General features: G+C 31.9%; 2 protein-coding genes across 2 annotated transcripts; both read right to left on the bottom strand.

Annotated features, from left to right (window-relative positions):
• Positions 1–889: 889 nt before the first annotated feature.
• On the bottom strand, positions 890–8,006 carry LOC111716024 (sodium leak channel non-selective protein; the record flags this gene model as incomplete). Its single annotated transcript, XM_023491436.1, has 6 exons — positions 7,977–8,006; positions 6,528–6,591; positions 5,313–5,435; positions 4,351–4,449; positions 3,218–3,331; positions 890–966 (listed from the first exon to the last, which is right to left on the bottom strand). Coding segments are annotated over exons 3-6 (394 nt in total), but the record flags the coding sequence as incomplete, so codon positions are not given.
• Positions 8,007–15,742: 7,736 nt separating this feature from the next.
• Positions 15,743–18,502, bottom strand: LOC111716025 (cuticle protein 16.5). The gene is made up of 4 exons (XM_023491437.1): positions 18,396–18,502; positions 17,219–17,338; positions 16,858–16,918; positions 15,743–16,411 (listed from the first exon to the last, which is right to left on the bottom strand). Exons 1-4 carry the CDS (start codon positions 18,408–18,410, stop codon positions 16,122–16,124), a joined length of 486 nt encoding a protein of 161 aa, XP_023347205.1. The 5' UTR covers positions 18,411–18,502; the 3' UTR covers positions 15,743–16,121.
• Positions 18,503–23,538: the final 5,036 nt, after the last annotated feature.

The following is a 23,538-nucleotide window of genomic DNA, read 5'->3' as shown; positions in this document are numbered from 1 at the left end:
AAAAATCTATTTCAAAGTTGCATGCTGGACAACTTTGCTCTTGTTACATTGTGCAATATCTGACCAATGATGTTAACCAAAACGATTGTTCAAAACCACAGTTAGAATATCATTGATCGGGGTTAGTTTTGAAAAATCATTTTGGTTAATATCTTTGATCGCATAATGCAAACTTATCGAGGAACAATTTTGCAATTTAATTGATAACTCACATTTTTGTAAAACACTTAACGTAAAAAAAACTAAATGTCCAAAACTGAGCTCAAAAATTGAGTCGTAACAAAACGTTGATTATCAAAAAGTCAATGATACAAAACGTCGAATACTAAAAAACGTCAACTACTACAAAACGTCGATAGTTATAAAATGTTACAATAGGTTGGTTAGGTTAGGGTAAGACAATTTCTGGGCCAAGCGCTGCAGAATTACCTAACCTAACCAAACGTTTTGCAGCAGTTGATGTTTTGTGATTTCGACGTTTTGTAATTTCGACGTTTTGTTATTTTCGACGTTTTTATCAGTAGACGCTTTGTTATTTTCGACGTTTTGTAGCAGTCGATGTTTTGAATTTTCGACGTTTTGTTATTCGACGTTTTGTTATTTTCGACTTTTAGAAGCAGTCGACGTTTTGTATTTTCAATGTTTTGTTATTCGACGTTTTGTTAATTTAGTCGTTTTGTAGCAGTCGACGTTTTGTATTCTCGTCGTTCTATTTTTTGACGTTTAATAGCAGTGAACGTTTTGTATTTTCGATGTTTTGTTATTCAACGTTTTGTATTTTCGACCTTTAGTTATTCGAAGTTTTGTTATTTTTTGACGTTTTGTAGCATTCGACGTTTTGTTATTCAAAGTTTTGATAATCGACTATTTGATAATCGACATTTTGTACCCACTCCTATAACAAACCTTTGATTGAAGACAGATAATCCAATTAGCATCATCATAACAGTATCAAACTGACACCACCTGATTAAACACAGTAAAATTTTCTTTTAAAGATAATTTTTTTAAATCGCTTTTTTCAAAATTCAAGACAAAATTCCACGTGCAACGCCGGGCACTTCAGATTGTAGAACTTTAAAGAGAGTAAAAAAGTTTGTTTGTTTAATGTTAGGACAGCTTCTTAACTATAGTTTTATTGTAAAAAAAACCCAACATTTAGTGAACAGTTATTTCCAAGATTGGCCCTTTTGCTTGTTTTTAATCCGTTTTATTGTTCTAAACACCTATAGACTGTCATAATACGTTTTATAAAAAAGCCAAGGTTGTCGACCTGTTCTTAGTTCTTGATACTGTCATGAATCTTTACACCCACGTAAACGAGGCTAAGGAGTCAATGTGTCAAGAAGTATCAAGTTGTCAAAGACTCAAGGTGTCAAGATGTCAAGTAGTCAATGTGTCAAGAAGTGTCAAGAATTGTCAAGGAGTCAAGCAGTCAATGTGTCATGAGGTGACAAGGTGTAAAGAGGTGTAAAGGTGTCTAGGACTCAAGGTGTCAAGGATTTAAGATGTCATGTAGTCAATGTGTCATGAGGTGTCAAGAGGTGGCAAGGAGTCAAGGAGTAAAGGAGTCAAGGTGGCAACGGGTCAAGAAGTCATTGACTGAAAGTGTCAAGGTGTCAAGGAGACAGCGAATTAAGGTGTCAAGGAATCAGGTTTTTCAGCCTTCAGTCTTATAGTCGTGCTTCTCTTAATCTTCAAGTTTTTATTCATTGCCAAATTATTAAAGCACTAGATCTTTAATAGTAAAAGTAACAAGTCTGAATTCAACCTTTGTCTCATTAAAGTCTTAGAACAGAAAGATGGAAACTCTTATATTGTAGCAGTCAATGGTTATCCGGTATCTATTATCTTGTTTAAACAAACTAAACTCTTATATTGTAGCAGTCAATGGTTATCCGTTATCTATTATCTTGTTTAAACAAACTAAACTCTTATATTATAGCAGTCAATGGTTATCAGTTATCTATTATCTTGTTTTAATCAAACTAAAATCTTATATTGTAGCAGTCAATGGTTATCCGTTATCTATTATCTTGTTTTAAACAAACTAAAATAATATGCATCCAGATTTATTACACCAACATATTTTGTAACTGCTCTACAATATTTGTAACTGCTCTCCAATATTTTGTAACTGCTCTACAAATTTATTCATTTTAACGAACATTCTAAATGTCTTAATGCTTTATATTAGGCTCAAATTTCGCGAAAATGGTTTGTCAAAATAGTTTGCGAAAACATAGGGTTTTCATTTAAAGTTCAAAAATATTTTCGAAAAAGTAGGATTTAAAATAAAAGTTCGAATAATTTTAGCGAAAGTCAACAAACACTTTCGTTTTCATTTTCGATGGCTGAACGAACATTTCCCGAAACAGATTGAACGAAAAATTATAAAATGACAATGTAAACCTGTCTCTAAAGAATTATAAAATGACAATGTAAACCTGTCTCTGAAGAATTATAAAATGACAATGTAAATCTGTCTCTAAAGAATTATAAAATGACAATGTAAATCTGTCTCTAAAGAATTATAAAATGACAATGTAAATCTGTCTCTAAAGAATTATAAAATGACAATGTAAACCTTTCTCTAAAGAATTATAAAATGACAATGTAAACCTGTCTCTAAAGAATTATAAAATGACAATGTAAATCTGTCTCTAAAGAATTATAAAATGACAGTGTAAATCTGTCTCTAAAGAATTATAAAATGACAATGGAAACCTGTCTCTAAAGAATTATAAAATGACAATGTAAATCTGTCTCTAAAGAATTATAAAATGACAATGTAAACCTGTCTCTAAAGAATTATAAAATGACAATGTAAACCTGTCTCTAAAGAATTAAAAAATGACAATGTAAACCTGTCTCTAAAGAATTATAAAATGACAATGTAAACCTGTCCCTGAAGAATTATAAAATGACAATATAAATCTGTCTCTGAAGAATTATAAAATGACAATGTAAACCTGTCTCTAAAGAATTATAAAATGACAATGTAAACCTGTCTCTAAAGAATTATAAAATGACAATGTAAACCTGTCTCTAAAGAATTATAAAATGACAATGTAAACCTGTCTCCAAAGAATTATAAAATGACAATGTAAACCTGTCTCTAAAGAATTATAAAATGACAATATAAATCTGTCTCTGAAGAATTATAAAATGACAATGTAAACCTGTCTCTAAAGAATTATAAAATGACAATGTAAACCTGTCTCTGAAGAATCCTCCGTCCTTCTTCATAAATCCACGTTGCCTAACTTTTATTATTATCTCCAGGCAGAACACAATAAAGCAGAACCAATCCCAGAAATATGTTATCAAACTGAAATATGTTATCAAACTGAAATATGTTATCAAACTGGAATATGTTATCAGACTGAAATATGTAAATTATAAAATCATAAGAGTATATGAGAATTTAATGCATATAAGTTATCAAGATAAGAGTTAATTTTAAAAAAATTGTAATTTATTATACGTGATCTTTGCATGTTTTATAAAAAAAATGTCGAAGATTTTTTTTACTTTGACGATCCATAAATCTTCGATGAAATTTTGATCCTCCATAAACATTCCCCGGGGTCCAGTGAGGACCCACGATAAAGGAACTGAGTTTTTGCCACAAACTCAAATTGTATTATCCCTATATCTTTGCAACCTTAGATGGTATTTAAAGAATTTGAGCCGCGGTTTAAATCTGCCAAAACCCGGTTTGAATTAAGCGCCGGCTAAAATTTTGAAACATTTGATACAATTTTAAGTGGAACCAACCATATTTTTAAGCCGCGGCTTAAATTTAAACCGCAGCTCAAATTCTTTAAATTCAGCCACTGATGGTGTAAACCTTTGATATTTCAAACTTAGATTATTTGGTCTAATATGGTTCATAGTTTGAAATATCAATTGGGTCATACAACATTAGGTTGTAAAGTTATAGGGATGAGAAAATCAGAGTTTGAGACAAAAACTCAATTCCTTTGGGTCCGATCGGTTCAGCCGTTTTGACATTTTTTGCATGCATACAGACACAAAACAGGGTATCTATATATACTTTGTTTGTTTGTATCCAATAAACGTCAAAACAGCTCAAACGATCTGACCCAAATTTTGCGTGGGACCACACATGACCCCGGGGAATGTTTATGGATGACTAAAATTTTAAAAATTACCCTTCAACAAAATTTGATTTCATAAAATTTTTTAAATCCACAAATTTTTCTCACAAAATCCGCAAACTTTTTATGTTATTTTTAGCAATGTATACAAGGAGAAAATGTTGAATAGAACATTGGCGCCCTGTAAGCCTTGTATAATGTATATATAGAAGCTAGGAATACTGACCTAAGTTTAGGAAAGTTGGCGAATGATTGAGGTGTATTGCAGGATACTGAAACCAATGAGAGGAGAGAAACAAACTGAAGAAATCTTCGTCCCCATTTTCTGGAGAAAAAAAAACTATCAAATTATTTTTTTAATTGCTTGGGTGATCCACGAACAACAACAAGAAAATGGAAACCCAGAAAAAATAAAAATGTCAAATACTTGGAGCTGATATCATCCAATTTATAGAATTTGTTAAGATTTATGTTTAAACACGATAAACATGTTTTAAAAAATATTTCTAATTGCTATTTGCTAGCACAAAAAGTTTGGAAAATATATTTTTTTTCTTTCTTTCCTTTCTTATTTCCCATTAATGTCTTTTCTTTATTAGATCATTTATCTAATTACTATAGATTAAATTACTTACAAGACTTACTTTCAAGATTTGATAATTGAAAGGACTTTTTAGTAAAAACTAAACTAAAGATCTTAAAATTGCATTTTTGAAAAATAGTTGTCTCCATTTTTTACAATTTCTTTGAACCTCCATAGCATTGAAGCTCCAAAAATTTACGCCTGAAAAGATAGCTTCTATGAAACACTGGCTTGTGTAAAAAAGTTTATTAAAAGCTGACATCAAGCGCAATATCAAGAGACTCTCCATGAAAAGATTTTGTACATGCCCGATTTACAACGGTACCCATGAAACTTTAATCTAATCAAAAATGTGAACGATGCCGTAGCTTTTCTGACGCGAAAAGTGTTTATTTCTGTGAGTTTCTCCATTGCTTATTATAAGAAAGAAAGGCACTTTAGCAGTGAAACCACAAATGAAAATTAGCAGTTTAGAGAAACAAAAACGTTGATATTTAATTCATACTTGATCAGACAAAGCTTTCAAGATTACCGTTTTAAATCGAGCAATACCATCTTTGCTCGGAGGATCAATTGAAATAACGCTTACAGTCCCTTTAAATTACTTGTTCATCCAGTCCCTCTCCTCTATCTCTACTCCTGCCTCCTCCCCGAAGTCTGTAAGTAGAAGGGAGTGCTCCCCCACAACACTCATTTTACGCCCCAGCATCACGCCGGTCACACTAGACCTAGGAAGTACAGGGTTACCCGCAAAGACTTCAGAGACGACTGTACATAATTTATACTGTCTGTTTCCTTATAATAATGAATTCAAGGCAGTAGACTTGATTTAACCCCGGAATTTTTTAATTCATAGAGTTTTAGGTTTTCGTTACAGTTTAATTTTTAGTGTGTAACACTGTAAAAACATCGTAGGGTTTCTATTCTTTGATAAATTTAATATAAATTAAAAGAAAGAAATATTGTTGTAAAGCACTAAAGGACAGTTTTCAACTTAGATAAGGTTAAAAAATATTTTTTTTTATGAATTAAGAATTCTTCTGAAAGAAAAAGTAATGTTCCTACATAGACTTAAAAAATTAAAAGTTGTAAATTAAGAATATTAAATGCCAAAATTTTCGCTTGAACAATAAAACCGGTAATATTGTCATGATTATTTTTTTTTTTGACGCAAAAGAGTTGAATACTCGCCCCAAACTTTAGTGTTCAAATCCTAATAATTGTTGCAAACTAATGTTGAAGACCTTTGATATTTCAAACTACGAAATATGCTTGATGAAATTTGAAAGATCAAAATGTTAGAGGTTTTCACCATCAGGTTGCAAAGAAAAAGTCATTGGAAATTTTTAAACAAGGAAATATCAAATACTAGTATAGTTTTACATCACAGTAAGATAACTACTAGTTTAAAAACTGATTTTATAAAAATATTGGTTTGTTATTTAGGGACGGACAAAACGGTTATCTACAAAAACATACTTACTACTTCATTAGTTCTACAGAATATCATTAAATTTTATAATCCCCTGAAACCAAAAAAAAACTCTAATTCCAATCTGAAAAAAACATCAAAGTGGAACTTATGACATATTTGTTAAAAAATCAAATAAAAGAGTTAAAAACTGATTTTTTATGAAAAGGAAAGAACTTGTATGATGAAATCATACTGAACAAATGTCAAAGAAAAACACATGAAAAAACTACAAAAAAATGAATTTTACAAGCTCGAATAGAAACTTTATACATATTTAATTATATACATCATTAAAAATTAAATAGTAATATTGTTTCTAGACCCAAAAGTGATTACTTTATCTTACCTTCTCGAAGATTACTCCAAAATTCTTCTTTTCTTAATTGATCTCCTTCAACTTTTTAATTAAACTAAAACAGTCATTTGTTCAAGAAAAATATATTCACTAATATATTTCACTTTTTAGACTGCGTTGTGCGTAAATACATTAAAAATCACAAATCCAGGGAAAAAGATATCGTACAAATTTCTTATGCGCTTTAGTTTCAAATGACCCTCCATGCAAAATGTCAATGCCCGATTTACAACAGTACTCTTTCAATAAAATGATAAAATTGCAACATACAACTTAGACCGTAAAAAAATCAAATTAATTTCAAACAAATCATTCCGATATTACAACCTATAGTCATCGATTATCTTTCGCCACATTTGTATATAGTTTATATTTTATAATATTTTTAAACTAATTTGTTTCGAATTTGATTATTTCTCTTGTCGATTGCGCAACTAATAAAGAATGCCGCGAACCACTCACATTTTTCGAAATCCGTTAAAAACGTTTTCTAAAAAATTAAAACATAAAAAATTAATTTAAATTGTTGTATGTTGCAATTTTCTCAATTTGTACAGACGCTAAGTTATTCGGTATGAGACGTTTTTAACAATTTTCTCCTTATAGACGCAACAGCTAGAAGTAAGATTAGTAGCGATCAAAAGAGCTTTTTTATCGCATTAAGCCTATACCCCCTTTAATTTTTCGCGAACACTCCCTTTAAATTTCTAAAACTGTTTATTTATGCTTGCGGTTTCTTTGCGGTCTTCGACATTTTAGATCAGATGAAGGTTTTATAGGTACGTACCGTTGTAAACATGGCATTGTCATCTTTGAATTGAGGGTCATGCATGAAACTTACAGTCCCAATTGTTTCTCCATGACAAGTGATTTTTACTTGACTTCTCTCCGTGTATACAAATATTCCAAAGAGTATAAAGCTTTCTCTCTCATGGGCCGGCCATCGCTTAAAAATTATTTTACTTTTCAAAAAAGCATAAATTTTTGAAGCTCACAAAGTGTTCCTTAATTAAAATAATAATATGTCCGATGCACAACGGTCAACGGTGTCCTTTCTTAAACATGTTCCCTCGCGATTCTATGAGAACTTAAAAAAAAATTTAATATCTTAAAAGCGATGGCCACAATTTGGCTCACATAGTGTAGATTTGTTAAAAAAATAAACACACACAAAAATTTAAGTTCTTATTATTGTCTAGGTTCATTTAAAAGTAAATTCAACATTTTAACAATTTTTAAGTATTACAAATTTCTAACATGTTCATTTTCATGATGTTCAAGACCATTTCTACTTTGCTGAATTTTTAAGATTTAATAAATAGACAATTTCCCTATTTTTTGCACACACATACATTAAACATTGAGCTATAAACAGACAATCTAAAAACAATTCTAATTTTAAAAATATTTTATTATATGAGAGAGGGTCTCATAACATACCGGGGCTGGGCTGCACAGTACATTTTGTCTGAAAAAAACCCTTATAAATAAACTGGACGAAAAAAGACTTTAATCCAGCAATCTGCTTGAAAAATGGGATAAAAACGACCTTCAAAATTATACAATACCTATCTAATCCCTATATCTTTGCAACCCAATGTCGTATAAATTACATATTTCAAACTATGAATTGAATTAGATCAAATAATTTAAGTTTAAAATGTCAAAGGTTTACACCATCAGGTTGCAAAGATATAGGGATTAGAAAGTTTTAGTTTATGGCAAATAATCAAATACTTTATTTTAGCATAATATGCAATCGGTTTGAGGAACGACTCTCCTGATTTGATTTTTTTTTTAAAGTAAAATCTTTCAAAGGCAAGGTGAATGGTATACAGTGATTACCAGAAAACAATGGAATAGCGAAGACGACATTATAGGAATTATAGGAATATAGTGTATTTGATGTTTTTACAAATCAAATAGTTTTAATAGACTCGCATAAAATCACTAATTAAATAAAATGGGTCTTTTTACACTGCGCAATTGCAGTTATAACTTAATTCTTAAAGTCGTTTGACTGGTTTTCACTGTAAATTATGAAATTAGTTCTTGATGTAAAAATAATTGTTTAGATTTTTAGATTGCATTTAGTTCAGTGATTTCAGAAAAAAGCTAAATATCAAGACACTTATTTAAATTCGAATTTGTTATTGTTTGAAAGAGAATATTTATCGTTTTGCTTCAGAGGCGAATACATGGGGTGGTTTGGGGGCTTAGCCCTCCCTGGTTAGTGAAATCTATCACTTTCAGAGTCCAATGGGGTTTCAGCCCCCCCTGGACTAATTCCAGTATATCGCCCCTGTAATAACCTGCTTATATATAAACTAAAAAGGGTAAATAGATGGATACTTTCAAGGGCAGTACTAAGCAGTTGGGAATCATTGATAGCACAAAATATCTTTTTTGCATCATTCGGTAAAAAATCATTATTCTAAAACTAATAATATTTGTTCACTTTTAAAGTATGTACTGCTCATTGCACATATCCGAAACACGTTATTATAGCTAATTCTGTTGGATAATTGTTTGTTCTTGTAAAATCGAAATGTTAATACCAAAAATCACTGATTGATTGATTGATAAACGTTTATTGCTATACGCTCTTTAGGCAGGCGTCTTAAATATTAACGTACAATATTGGCGAACAAATAAATTACTATGATAAAGGACAAAACAAAACAAAAAAGATAACATAACCAAAAATCTCTGTAAACTTGACAGAAGAGGTTTTTATTTCACACACAAGGATTAGAAAAGCATATTTATTCGGAATTACATATTTTATGTTTTGGACACGTTTGTTTGTCATAGAAGCTCTTCTATAGAAGAAGTTGAAAACAAACAAGATTTTAATCTCAAGTGCAATTTACTTATGTTTGACGTAAAATCCACCAAAGTTACTTGATATTATTCTGGAAACCGTTGAATGTACACAACTAATCAGATGTACACAGAGCTAGGAGAGAAGAGAGAAGAGAAAACAGGGGAAGATGTAGTCCCCATAAATTATTTTAAAATTTAAATTTAAAAAATGTTGAACACATTTTTATTAAAATATTGTTTCTGATGATTTTTAGAGAATATTTTTATCCCTGAATTCGAGGCTCTCTTATCCACCAACCTATGTTTTGCAGCCTCCATAAGTGTAAACAATATATGTACATGTGTGTATGTGTATATTCTATTTAATGCATAAAGGGTAAAAAAATAATTATAGCTATATTTTAGTTTTTAAACTTCAAATTCTATTCAAAATAATTACACATAACATAATATTTCACGTCAAGTCAACTATAATATTTCACGCGTGTGTGTGTTCTATATAATGCATGAAAGGATATATTAAAAGTATTATTATATCTATTTATATTTCTAGACTTAAAAGCCACTTTGCACTCATTTTTTATTTTAATTGTGAACATCTTCTCTTTGTACAGATACATTGTAAAACAAAAACAAAAAGGTTAGCGAATTTGAAAAAAATTTCCTGGATTTTCAAAATTTAATGTAGATCGAGATGTTGTTGGAGGCAAATTTTTCAAAGGCCTGATCGGTTCAGCCGTTTTGACGTTATTGGGTACAAACAAACAATGTTGTATCGACTTCTAAACATTTTATGATAATCTATATAGATAGAACAATAATCTCTGTTTTTTGTTCATAACTCAGGAACCCATTGACTGATTTGCCTAAAACTCGTTAGAATGACGGGAAAGCTACTTCTAAACATTTATCAATATTTAACTAAACAAGTTTAATTTTTCATTTCAAAAAATAGAAATAATAATATCAATGGCCCAATAATACCACAGCACACGCACACACCAATCTTCACTGTGATGTAAATTTTTCACCACTAAAGGAGACTTAGAAAGGAATTGAGAATTTGCCACAAAATCAAATTTTCTAATTCCTATATCTTTGCAACCTTTGGTGTAAACCTTTGATAATATTTCAAACTTAGATTATTCATAGTTTGAAATATCTGAGGTCTTATACTATATCGGGTTAAAAAGATAAAAAGATAAAAAGTAAAAAATCAGAGTTGTGACAAAGACTCAATTACTTTATTTGGTCCGGCCCCACCATTGATATAACCTTTTCTACACGTTAAGTTTTTGTAGCCCTAGAGATGATATTTCAATGTTGCAAAGCGATTGTTCTAGCCTCAATTTTGAAGGAACTTTGAAACATCCTGATCAATTTTTCCGCAAATCTATAAATAAATACTTTACTTTACTTGTCTGTCTGTCCGTTTGTATCCAATATACGTCAAAACGTCTGAACCGATCAGGCCCAAGTTTTGTGTGGGACCTCAATGACCCCAGGGAAGATTTATGGAACACCAAAATTTAAATAAAAACTCCTGGAAAATAGTTGGAATTTTTTTTTGAAAATGCGCCAATTCGAAAAGAAAAATCCGCCAACATTTGAAAATGGTTTAAAACGGCTGATTTCCAGAGCAACAGTTTAAATCTATAATTATTTACAGGAAGGGGGGGGGGGGGGGGCGCGAGGCACCCTACAAGACATCCCAGTATATATAACTCTGATTGTCTGTTTTTTGTTTTTGTCCAATAAACGTCGAACCAGCTGAACCGATCGAGCCCAACATTTTGGTTTAAAGATGACCAGGACTTCAAAAATGTCGACTTTTTAAAATCCCTTATAGTAAATCCCGTAAAACTGGAGGCCTTAAAAAGTAGCCTCATAATCATAGAGAATAGAATATATATTAGAGGGGAATTTAGAGAATCTCTCGGTATGAATTTTTTCAGTCCCTTTCAGCCAGAAAGGGAGTTCAAAGTGTACAAATCATGTGAATGTTCACAAATTATATGCAGTAGAGTATATGAATACAGTATGTTCCCTAGACTATTCATTTCAATTTCGAATTTTTTAAAGCTGTTAAATAAACTTTATTATGAATTAGGTGAATAAAAACATCATTTGATTTAAAGTTATAACGAAAAATCATCGTTTGTAAAGTGAAAGGCATAGAGTCTATGTGAAATGATCATTGGTCAATTATGAAACCATAATTTGGTTTTCTTTTAATATTAATTTTAGATTTTCAATATAATGATATTTCAGGGCCCAACAGGTTATATAGCATAAATATGTGAAGTACACCTGCAGTATGGAAACAGTTCAACAAAATGGCCGTTTTACACTTTTTTCTAGTAAATACCACTCTAATATATATTCTATTCTCTTTGCTCATAATATTTTATTTCGATCTACTTTGTAAGGATTGTAGTTTTTCAGTTGTTAAATGTATCAAAGTGTCCAAGAGGGTGCAATCCCCCCCCCCCGGATATGCCAAGGAGGGGGAGGGGCTGCAAAAGACTATCCCCATTCCAAAATACGTCGTTGATTCTACCCTCCAGAAACCGGTTTTAACGTCTATTTCCTTGATTTGGTCTAACTGTAAATATCTCTCTCTCCAGTTAATTGTATAAGCCTAAGGTATTATTGTAGAGTTCAGCAAGGTTCAGGTTTGACCTGAGATACCCAGGCCTAAAACCTACCCTGAGCCAAGTTCAGGGTTCCGGTGCCCAGAGTAAACTCAACCTTGGCGGCAATATACACAAATATACAAACCTAGATTATAGATAACAACTGGTCACAGGACGGAGGAATTAGACAGCTAACATCAGCTCTCTTCAGCCTTTGCATGAATAAGATGATACATTGTGCGTGTGCATTCATGTACATGGCATCAAACGTATGAAAATAAACCAACTTTTTCATAGAAAATAATGAACACAAAATACACCAAAAAACAAAGTACATTGACGAAAAATACTTTCCTTGGTTTAGCGTGCGCATTTGATGCTTCAAATATATATATGAATGAAATATATAAACACAGATGCGCCCATATAGAAAACGCATTATATCTAAAAGAACAATTTAAATTAACTCTCCAAATTTTAACAAAAAAAGATATATTAAAGAGGCAATCGGAAGAAGTACAAATTTCATCCCATTTGGAAATGAAATCGTATAATATATAATATCATTTAATGAAATAAGATTTTGATTTCTCCCTGAACGCACCTTTTTTGATACTGCATATAAAGAAAGCTATCATCAACGATTATATTATTTAGAAGAAAAAAAGACACAAGTACAAGTATCTATATGTAATATGTATGATTCCTTTAATCCGCGAAAAAAATGCCTTAATGGACAGATGAATATACAATAATACAGACGAACTGGCGTATCTTATATATACTTTGTCTGTCTGTCTGTTTGTTGCTTTGTTTGTTTGTTTATATTTAATAAACGTCAAAATGGCTGAACCGGTTGGGCCAAAATTTTGTGTGGGACCTCGCATGACCCCGGGGATGGTTTAAGGAATTACAAAAAGTTGCATCCAACAAAAGATTTAGATTTTTTTGTGAAAAATGCGCGAAAAAATATTTGAAATCCGCGAACTTTTTTAGGTATTGTTTTACACTGTACAAAGTAAAGAAGCTCACCGATAAAGCCACAATTAATAGTTCCTTGTATTTAATACATAAATACAATGAGGACGGTTTTAAATTTGAACTTCTTTATTTCTACCAAGCATTCATACACATTACCATACAAACAAAGAAAAGCTGCCAACTTACAGCTGCTCTTTGTTTACGTACTTGTAAACTGTTAACTTGAAAAAACTTTGCTAGAAATCAAAACTTAAATAGAAAACTCGTCTTTATTGTATTGATATAAACGCTAACCACTGTATGACCTTCTTGTTCTCTTGAGCCTCCCTTACGTTTAAAATTCAAATTACAAAGATGACAAATTCTGGTAATGGTCTGGTCTGGATGAGTGATATCTGTTGTATCCGACAGTTTAGTTCTTTTGGGGCTGGAATTATCTAAAAATTGAAATACTTAGGACATATACATTGGAAACAAATGTTAATTATAAGGATTAATATATTTTTCATCATATTACCTAAAATTGTTGTGGACTTTCTTTTTGTTCTGCACTGGGTCGATGGTTTGTTTTGATCTAATCTCTCCTGGGGCAAGGTTGGAGTTACTTGCATAATTGCAAAACTATGGATCTCAGGCTGTTGAATTTGCTCAACATCTGAGTTGACAGATCTCAGTGTCATCCTGGCAACCTGAGACTCAAACTTTAACTTTAAACATATTCCAAATATTTAAGTCCAATTTTAACCAAAAAGATTCTATGTAATTCAGCCTTGAAGTGGCAAAATCTCTACATTTTTTGGTTTTTAGTTGACTGGACACTTTTCTAATGTATATACGGATTGAGGGGGGAGGGGAGTAGTACGATACTGAACAATACCTTGAACTGTGTGTAACCTCTCAATATTAATATTGCACCCCTCCCAGTAACATGTTTCCCCTTTATACAGCTTCCTCCCACCCCTTACTATAACATATATGATATTATATATACTTTGCTTGTCTGTTTGTTTGTAACCGATCAACGTCAAAACTGCCGAACCATTCGGGCCCAAATTTCGGGACCTCACATGATCTCAGGGAAGGTTTATGGACCATTAAAGCTAAAAAATGCCGTTAAAAATTTTCGATTTTTCAAAATCCACGAAAAAAAATAAAAGATCAACCATGAAAAGTTAAAGATAAGTGATATATATCCACCCTTTTCACAATATCGGACAGTATATTTTTCGTTATTTAGCTACGTGTAGGGGGGGGGGGGGGGGGGGGGGGGGGGGGTGCATTTTGCGCGGTGTACATATGCTAAAAAGGCCAATGCTTAAGGTGCATATGTCGTAAAATATATGTCTGATGTCTATACTCTTATTATGCACATGTGAATTTTGACTATTCCTGGGTTTGCACAATCCGTCTGTATATTCCAGAAGTTCTTTGCAGCATTAAATTCCATAAATAAAACAAATACAGAGTTGAGCACACACCTAGTATATATAAGATACTGTAAAGATGACATTAAACTTAAAAAATATGACGATTCCAATTAACTCTTCTACCTGGAGTAATTAGTCTTCTAAAAGATAATTTAATGATGTGCCAAAGAAATATATGTCAGCTAGATATTTGATTCTCTTTTATTAAATTTGTTGTGTCAGAGTTTCAATAATATTTTTTTCTCCATATATCTCCAAAACTTATTATATAATATTTACTTGTAAATAATACTTTAGCGTCTTTGTGTGTGTGTGTGTGTTCGGGGAGAGAGAGAGAGATTTCATTTCTTGAATTTCTTTAATATCAAACGAGTGTAAAAAGTTCATGATTTATATAAAGCCAAGGTTGATGGGTATATTTTTGTATAAAATTTCGTGACATAATTTTCCATGTATGTCATGTGCAGTGCAGGGTACATCTCTTGACCTCATATTACGTATGTAGACGGGAGGAGGGGGTGTCAAGGAAAGAGGGTTAGTTTGACCTCGGTGGTGGGGGGGGGGGAGAGGGGCATAGTTTGACCTCGAGAGAAAAGTGAGGGTCGTAACCTCGTCCCGGAATATATCGAGACTGTTTAGAGGTGAAGGATAGGAATGACCTCGAACTATTTATCAGAAATATATAAATTTCTAAACAAAACTTACAATATACATGAAGAATAAATTTATTATATACACACATATATGTATGTTTTTTTGCATTAAAACTTATTAAAAATGTACCAAATCAAACAGCTGAATTTAAAATTTTTCATGATTTTTTTAGAATGATTTGGTTGATGGTTCCAGTTTATGTTACTGTGAATGTTTCGGAGAATTCATTAACTTTATTACGACCCACCTCTCTTTATTATATCTGTGCATTAAATGGACTCGTCTACATTTTGTACTTCGGAGTAGAAATGTCAGTCAAGTCATCAGCTAAGTGACATGGACGAGTTTATTCTATGTCGAACCAGGGGGAGGTAGGTAGTAGTACTGGGTAAAGAAGGTTGTAGTAGAAATAGAATAGTCCAATGAATATCCCAAGGGCTAGGTGGAATCCGCTCAACCGTGAAATATTTGGATTTACGTCATTAGCACAGCAGGGCATCCCTCAGGGGACAGGGGAATACACATAGCAGTTCAATAGTCAGGGGTGTAGAGATACAGTAATGTTAAAATGTAAAGTCTAAATAATTTTAAATTCTTTAACGTAATTCTAAGCTAGTTATAAATATAGTTTTGGTCCGATATATCTTAATTGATAAACATCTCTCTTAACTCCAATATCGAATTTTTATCAAAGTTTTTGTACGTGTACTTTTATTCAGACTGATTTACAGACATTTTAAATATTTCAAACTATAGGACTAGAGACTGACTTCCATTGCAGTGTAATTAAGAATAACTTAAAATATCGTCTTCAACATTGGACTTATTAACAAAATTCTCTTAAATATCGTCATCAACATTGGACTTATTAACAAAATTCTCTTAAATATCGTCTTCAACATTGGACTTATTAACAAAATTCTCTTAATAAAACACTAACTCTGGCCAGACTTTAAGTTTGAACAAATTAGCAGTCTTTAGACCACCAGGTAACTGAAGTGTAACAAACGTAATAATTAAATAAGAATAAATTATAATAAAACAGTTTGCTAGAATTAGCTTCAATGTCTGTAGCTAGGGGCTCCATATCCGGAAGAAGGTGCGCTATAAGAAGGTGCTCCATATTCAGCGGCAGGGGCTCCATATTCAGCAGCAGGGGCAGCATAAGAGGGTGCTCCATATTCAGCAGCAGGTGCTCCGTATTCAGCAGCGGGTTCTTCATATTGAACAGCAGGGGCTCCATATTCAGCAGCGGGTGCTCCATATTGAACAGCAGGGGCTCCATAACCGGCATCGTTTCCTCCTGCAACGGCGTTTGCAGCAGCGCTTACAATGGCTCCAGCAACAGCTCCTAAAAGTAAAAATAAAACGTTTACTATGAATCCATTTATGTTTTAAATAATAAATTTCAAAAATCTAAATTTCACTGTTGGGCACACGAACGATCATAATCTTATCATACAGTCATCGTCGTATACATCAATACATTGAAGCAGACTTTCAATTTCAGTTTTTAAAGCAGTCAATACAGCTACTTTGTTTACTTGTAAACTTGTAATTTGAAAACTGCGGGTCAGAAATCAAAACTTGAATAGAAAAGTCGTCTTCATTGTATTAGTTAAAACGCCAACCACTTTATAAAAAAAAAACAAATTGATATTGTTGAAATAAATAAAATTCTAACTTATAGCTAACAATTTCTACCGCAAAGGGTTGTAAACTTGTAATTAACAATACAACAAATGATGACGGTCTAAGTTGAAATTTTCGAGAAGAAAAATAATATGAAAAAATTACCCTTGATAAATCCCTTAACGATGATATATTTGGCTCCTATACCGGCAGCTACTGCAGCAGCCTACATACATATTCTATTATTGTTTTAAATATGAATATCATAAATCATTTTAGAAGATATTGTTATTGTTATTATGATTATCAAAAATGATTAATGTTGTCATTATTATTAATGTCGTTATTAATTTAATTAACTTTATTATTATAATTATCATCATTATTATAATTATCATTATTATTATAATTATAATTATTATTAATGTAATCATTATTATTATTATTGTTATCATTATTATTATCATTATTGTAACATTATTATTGTTAATATCATTATCATTATTATTATTGTAATCATTATTACCGCTGGAAGAGCTACAGCTCCAGCAACGGGAACGGCAACAGCAAGGACAGGGTCGAAGAGGGGAGCTGGGGCAGGGGCAGCCAAAGACATGGTTACCATGCACAGAGCAATAGAGGAGACCTAGAAAATAACAGGGGTTAATAATAGATAAAGAACAAATATATAAAATAAAGTAACCCTGCAACCTGCCTATGTCAAACATCAAAAAGTCCAGAATTATTTACCCGACAACTTCGCCATCGGAACTATATGTTTTAACTGTTTCCATTGAAAATTATATTCAAAAACATTTCGGAAACATTGACCTCGTATTATGATATTAGCAATATAATGTAGAATAATTGAGTTTGGATAGATATTAACCTTTACTTGTTAAATATGTTTAATAACAATGCATTGTTTTTTGTTGTATTTTGTACAATATATTTGAAGGATATTTGTTGGTTCCTTATCATGCATGAATTTAAAGGATATATGTTTGTTCGATATCATGCTTGAATTTGCAACAAAAACTTACTTTAACCATAATTACACCAATTACACTCAGGGTTTAATGAACTCCTATTTAAAACTCGATCTTCATGAAACAAGGCAAAACAAGACAAAATTAAAATGTTTTAATAAAGCACTTATTCATTCTCCCCCCATTTTTGTTTTGTAAACAACTTATCTGATTGTAGCTTATCAAGACAGATTAAATTTCCAATTTTTCAAATACGAGCATCAAACTTTCAACAATATAGAGAACCCGACTCATTCGAAACCTGACCCCCCCCCCTCTCCTCCCCCCTATTGCACCTGAGCCCTACTTTCGCCCCTTCGGACCCAGTCCCCAACCCTAATATGTATATACTGAACATGAAATTGACATAAATAAAACAAAAGAATTGAGAAAAAAGAACTAAAAGAAAAAGAACTGAGTGAAAAAATGTTTAAACAGTGAACAATTTCGTACGTTTTTTTGTAATGTTTTATTTATCTAAAGAATTTAAGGCTGCAATGCTTCTGGAATATTTGCCTTCTTGATAAAACATTTTTAAAATCCTTTTTATGACATTTTCCGGGTTATTTTGAAGAATGTGCAATGTGCATAGGTCCCGGCAATTTTGAAACACATTAAATATGTAGAATTTAAATAAATGAATACAGGGTTTTTCATCTTGTTTATCACAATCACCTTGGTGAAGAGCATGTTGTTGCTTGAACGGAGGACTGCTGTTGAATAATGGTTTAGTTTTAAACTATATACTTATATGTATAGAGAAGCCAATTTCAAGGCCAAGATACCGCTCACGAGAGAGCTCAAGATATGTTACGTCAAATAAGATTCCATCGATCTATCTATCTATGTGTATATCTACCTATCCATCTATCTATCTACCGATCCATCCGGACTCCGTAGCTACAAGCAGCTCCCTAAGCGGTCTGTGCCCTAAGGATAGAATCAACGACCAGTGTCGTTGATTGCTTGCATACTTTGCACTATCGTTGATTTAGGATGAGCCTAACAAAAGTTAAAGAATTTGTTCAGAAAAAGTAAAAAAATGTCATCAAATAATTTGTCAGAAAAAAATAAAAGGATCGATTTTATAAATAGTAAATGTCATATTTCAACGTTTCTCAGAACCATTTTTTAATATACGTTGGTAGGCGATTAAAGCAATATAATGAAGACGACTTTTTATTTAAGGTTTAGTTGTTAACAAGTTTTTTTTTTAAATTACTAGTTTACAAGTAATTAAAGAGAGAGGCTATATTAATGACAGCTTCTCTCTGTTTCCATGTTTTTTTTTGTATCCATACTGTTAAAAAGCTTGATATAAATCAAAATTAAAATCGAACGTCGTCTTCATTATAGTGATTTTATCGTTTACCGCCGTAAATGAATCAAAAAAATTTTTTTTTTAAATGTTACATGCATTTTTTGAAAAGTAAAGGCCTCGTTACTAAATATTTCTATTGACAATATTTTATTCTAATCTTCATGAGGTTTCATTATTTTCAAAAAATTTTAGATTTAAATGTATTTCTAATTGCTTAGTTTTCTATTCTCACTATCTATCTATCTATCTATCTATCTATCTATCTATCTATCTATCTATCTATCTATCTATCTATCTATCTATCTATCTATCTATCTATCTTTTTTATATCTATCTATCTATCTATCTATCTATCTATCTATCCTTCTATCTATCTAGCTTTTTTATATCTATCTATCGATTTAATTATCTACTTAATTATCTATCTTTCTATTTTTTTATCTACCTTTTAATCTTACTTCTTAAATAGATAATATTTTAATTTTGTTTCTACTTATATATCTATCTTTATCTCTTTTTGAGTATCTATTTAACGCGCATTCCTTGAAAATCAGTAAGATAAAATTTTTTTTATATTAAATAGCAGGCTGCAGTTCTCTGTTTTGTTTGATAAATTACTTAATATATAAATTATTCAATATCATACATGGTCCTTCTGTTTGTTATTATGTTTCTTATGAGACCTTGTATCTGGGATCACACATAAGATGAAAGAAATTAAGTCTTTGCCACCAACTCTGATCTTCTAATCCCTATATCTCTGCAACCCAATATAATAGACCATGTGACTATGAATTCTGTTAAATCATATATCTGTAGTAAACGCGCGCCTACTCCATAACAATTTCTCGAACCAGTATCTATACAGGTACAGTTCAGTTTCACTTAGCTATCAATGTTTAAACCCGGATACAATCTCATAAGCTATCGATATCAATTGGAAGCTCGTAACTATTAATGCCAAATCAAAGGACACGATCCACATGGCTACAATCCTGTGAACTATCATCGCCACCACCACTGTGGGGTGATATGTCAACCAGACAATAGCGATCCATTGATCAATGTCTCATACAAGACATGATCTCAATTCGTATGTTTCATCGAAACCTTAATTACTTTCAACACTGTAATCAAAACGGAGTTTCTGTATCAACCGTGGTATATTTCTTTAGTTTATATTATAACTAGAAATTCAAGGCGCTTCGTGCCCTTCTTTCTAGCCTTTGATTTTTCATAAACCTTCCCTGGGGTCCCTAGATGTCCCACAAAAAATTTGGGCCCGATCGGTTCAGCCGTTTTGACGTTTATTGGATACAAACAGACAGACAGACAAGCCAAATTTATATATAAATGATTTAAAATACAAAAGAACTAAATTTTGGTGGCAAAACTCACATATTTCATAATTTACGAAAAGGGATTAAAGGGTTTGGGACACGAGGAGAGATCATGGTTTAAAGGGAAATCTAGGGTTTAGGTATACAGGGTTACCCATCAAGGATGAGACCGTAAATACGACTTAAAACGTTTAAAACATGACGATCCCAAGTTTATGTTAAGTCTTCTGTCTTTCACTTGTGTTAAAATGGGCTATTTAATAATTAGACAAAAATAGAAAAAAGTTTAGAAGTGAATACATTGGGAAACAGACAATATAAAACTCCGTGTCTGTCTTAGACCTCAGATTTCTTTAACAATTAGTTCTATCAAATCAAAAAGCTTCCGTTTGAAAAATCAGAGGATTACAACATTCGGTTGCAAAGATAAAGGGATTAGAAAATTTGAGATTTCGATTGAACTAAGGTACAGTTAATATTTCTTATAGCAGTGTATTTATAACCCAGTTCGAAAGAAAGATATCAAAGCAAAGTTTAAATCACCGAGACTGCTCGCGTCTATGCATATTGCTAATTTACGCAAAGGGCGTATACAACATGGTGTGTGTGAACTGACCAATGATTCTTCCACGTGTAGATACACTCTCTCATCTACCATATTCATAAATACAACGGTTATAAACAGATAATTTTCTACAGCTCTTTAAGCCTTAAAACCAGTTCATAAATCAGCGTGACAATTATTTCAAGCCATCTTAGCATAAACCCAACTGACATTGTAATTTTTTTTTTGTTGTCTACGCATTTGAAGGGTTTGTACTTTTGGTTAAAATTACAGTTTTTCAGTTAATGTCTGAACTTGCCACAGACCGACACTGAGGGTTAGTCCGGCCCAGGGTATTACCGGGGTTTCATTCATATTTGTTCCTTCAATGTACTATACAGGGTTGCCAAAGAAAATGGAGGCTTCAATCTTTACAAGATTTAGCATTTTCAATATTTTAAACACTTCACAGAGAGTCCCACTAAATCAACATGACAATCAAATGGATAATTTCAAGTAACCCTAGCCTGCACAGAAATCAATGTCAGATTTACAACTTTGTCTGATCAAGTATGAGTTAGATATCCATGTTTTTGTTTCTTTAAACGGTTTATTTTCTTTTGCGGTTTCTTCAAAGTGCAGTGCCATAACCCTAGAGACACCAGGAAATCTTTTTTGTTTCCACTTGAATTTTTTGATTTTTTCGGGGGGAGGGGGAAATTCAAAATTTTTGCCCCTCCACCCATTAAATCCCATTTTAGATCATTTTAAGCAAACCTTAAAATCATTCATTCCTGTACGACCAAACTACCCAAAAACGGGTTTTTAGTCCGTTATGTGGTATTTGGATGACGACAGAATGTACACAGAAATATAATTTCAAATTAATATAAATGTAATAAAAATATGTTTGTTCTCAACTTTGTTTATTTTTCAAACTGAAACCTTGACAAGTTTTTAAAATTAGAAGAGTTTTTTATGCTGGATGATATGTATATATAGAAATTATAATTTAAAAAAACCTAATAAACATCGTTATGATTTTAATATCGGGATTGATAATAATAATTATACTAATTTGTAATAAATGATAGTTTTATCAATTGTACAACAAAACCACGAAAATACAGTTCGTCTTTTACACAGAACGCTTTTTAGTTCTAAACATAGATTTGAAGAAGACTATTTTATATTATGAAATCAGGTTTAGAAGAATTTACAAATGACAATTCCTTGATTAGAGACTGACCAGAGCAAGGGCTATCTCAGGCACATTATAAAAGTTGTTTGCAGTTTGCAATTTTAACCCTATTTACCCGGGGGACGCAATTTGACCCTCCCCCCTTATAGTTTTTTGCAATAACTCAAAAAGTATTTGAGTTAGGAAGCTCAAATTTTATGAATTTTCTAACCAACACATGCCCATCACTTAAGGCTAATAGCTGCCTGAGTCCTCAGGCATACTGCTTAAATGCTTTCTTTTCCCTATACCAAACAAAATCTATATTTAGACCTACTTCCAGTCATTGGATTTCAACATTTTATAGCTCTTTGGAAACAAATTTTTAACAGATTTTTGCACAGACACTTTTAAGGGGAATTTGCACATTTCTTGAATACACATTTAGGTTTTAAAAATTTTGAAAATGTTTTTGCAGATTTGAATTCGCTTTTCAAAAATGTATAATTTGTTGCATTTAGCGCAATTTTATCTTTCGCACAATTTTTGCTTAATAACTTATAGATTTCGCAATAAATATATGGATTTTTGTAAATTTGCATTTTCTTTGCAGATTATTGAAGCAGGCCCAAGAGCTTTCCTAAAACGTATCAAATGTTATAGATTTGTATCACAATAAGAAAAAAAAGGGGGGGGGGATCAATTTTACGTCAGAGCTCGAAATTTAAAAGAGTATCGTTAAACAAAACTCGGGAGTTTCCTTTTTGGGGTCTTAACATTTATGTAGATTTTTATTTAAGAAATTCGAAAAAAATGAAAAATATAATCAAACTGAAAAAAATAATATTTCATAACAAAAATATTGATATTCACAAAACTGCGTAACCCCATTCGTGAAACCAGGGTTTAAAAACTGGTTTCTTAACGATACCTTGTCTTAAGTTTTGGGCTCAGGGTAAATAGGATTAAACGTGTACAATGTACAGATGTACAAGTGTTCAAATATAAAAGTGTTCAGATGTACAATAGTTCAGGTGTACAAGTGTTCAGATGTACAATAGTTCAGGTGTACAAGTGTTCAGATGTACAATAGTTCAGGTGTACACGTGTTCAGATGTACAGGTGTTCAGATGTACAAGTGTTCAGATGTACACATGTTCAGATGATCAAGCGTTCAGATGTAATAGTGTTTAGATGTACTAGTGTTCAAATGTACAAGTGTTCAGATGGTCACGTGTTCTGATGATTAAGTGTTCAGATGTACACGTGTTCAGATATACACGTGTGCAGATGTACACGTGTTCAGATGTTCACGTGTTCAGATGTACACGTGTTCAGACGTACACGTGTTCAGATGTACACGTGTTCAGATGTACACATGTTCAGATGTCTACGTGTTCAGATGCACACGTGTTCAGATGTGCACGTGTTCA

The sequence above is a fragment of the Eurytemora carolleeae genome, unplaced genomic scaffold, assembly GCF_000591075.1.
Source record: "Eurytemora carolleeae unplaced genomic scaffold, Eaff_2.0 scaffold1919, whole genome shotgun sequence".
In the NCBI taxonomy this organism is placed as follows: domain Eukaryota; kingdom Metazoa; phylum Arthropoda; class Copepoda; order Calanoida; family Temoridae; genus Eurytemora; species Eurytemora carolleeae.
This window is presented reverse-complemented; position numbering and strand designations above follow the sequence as displayed.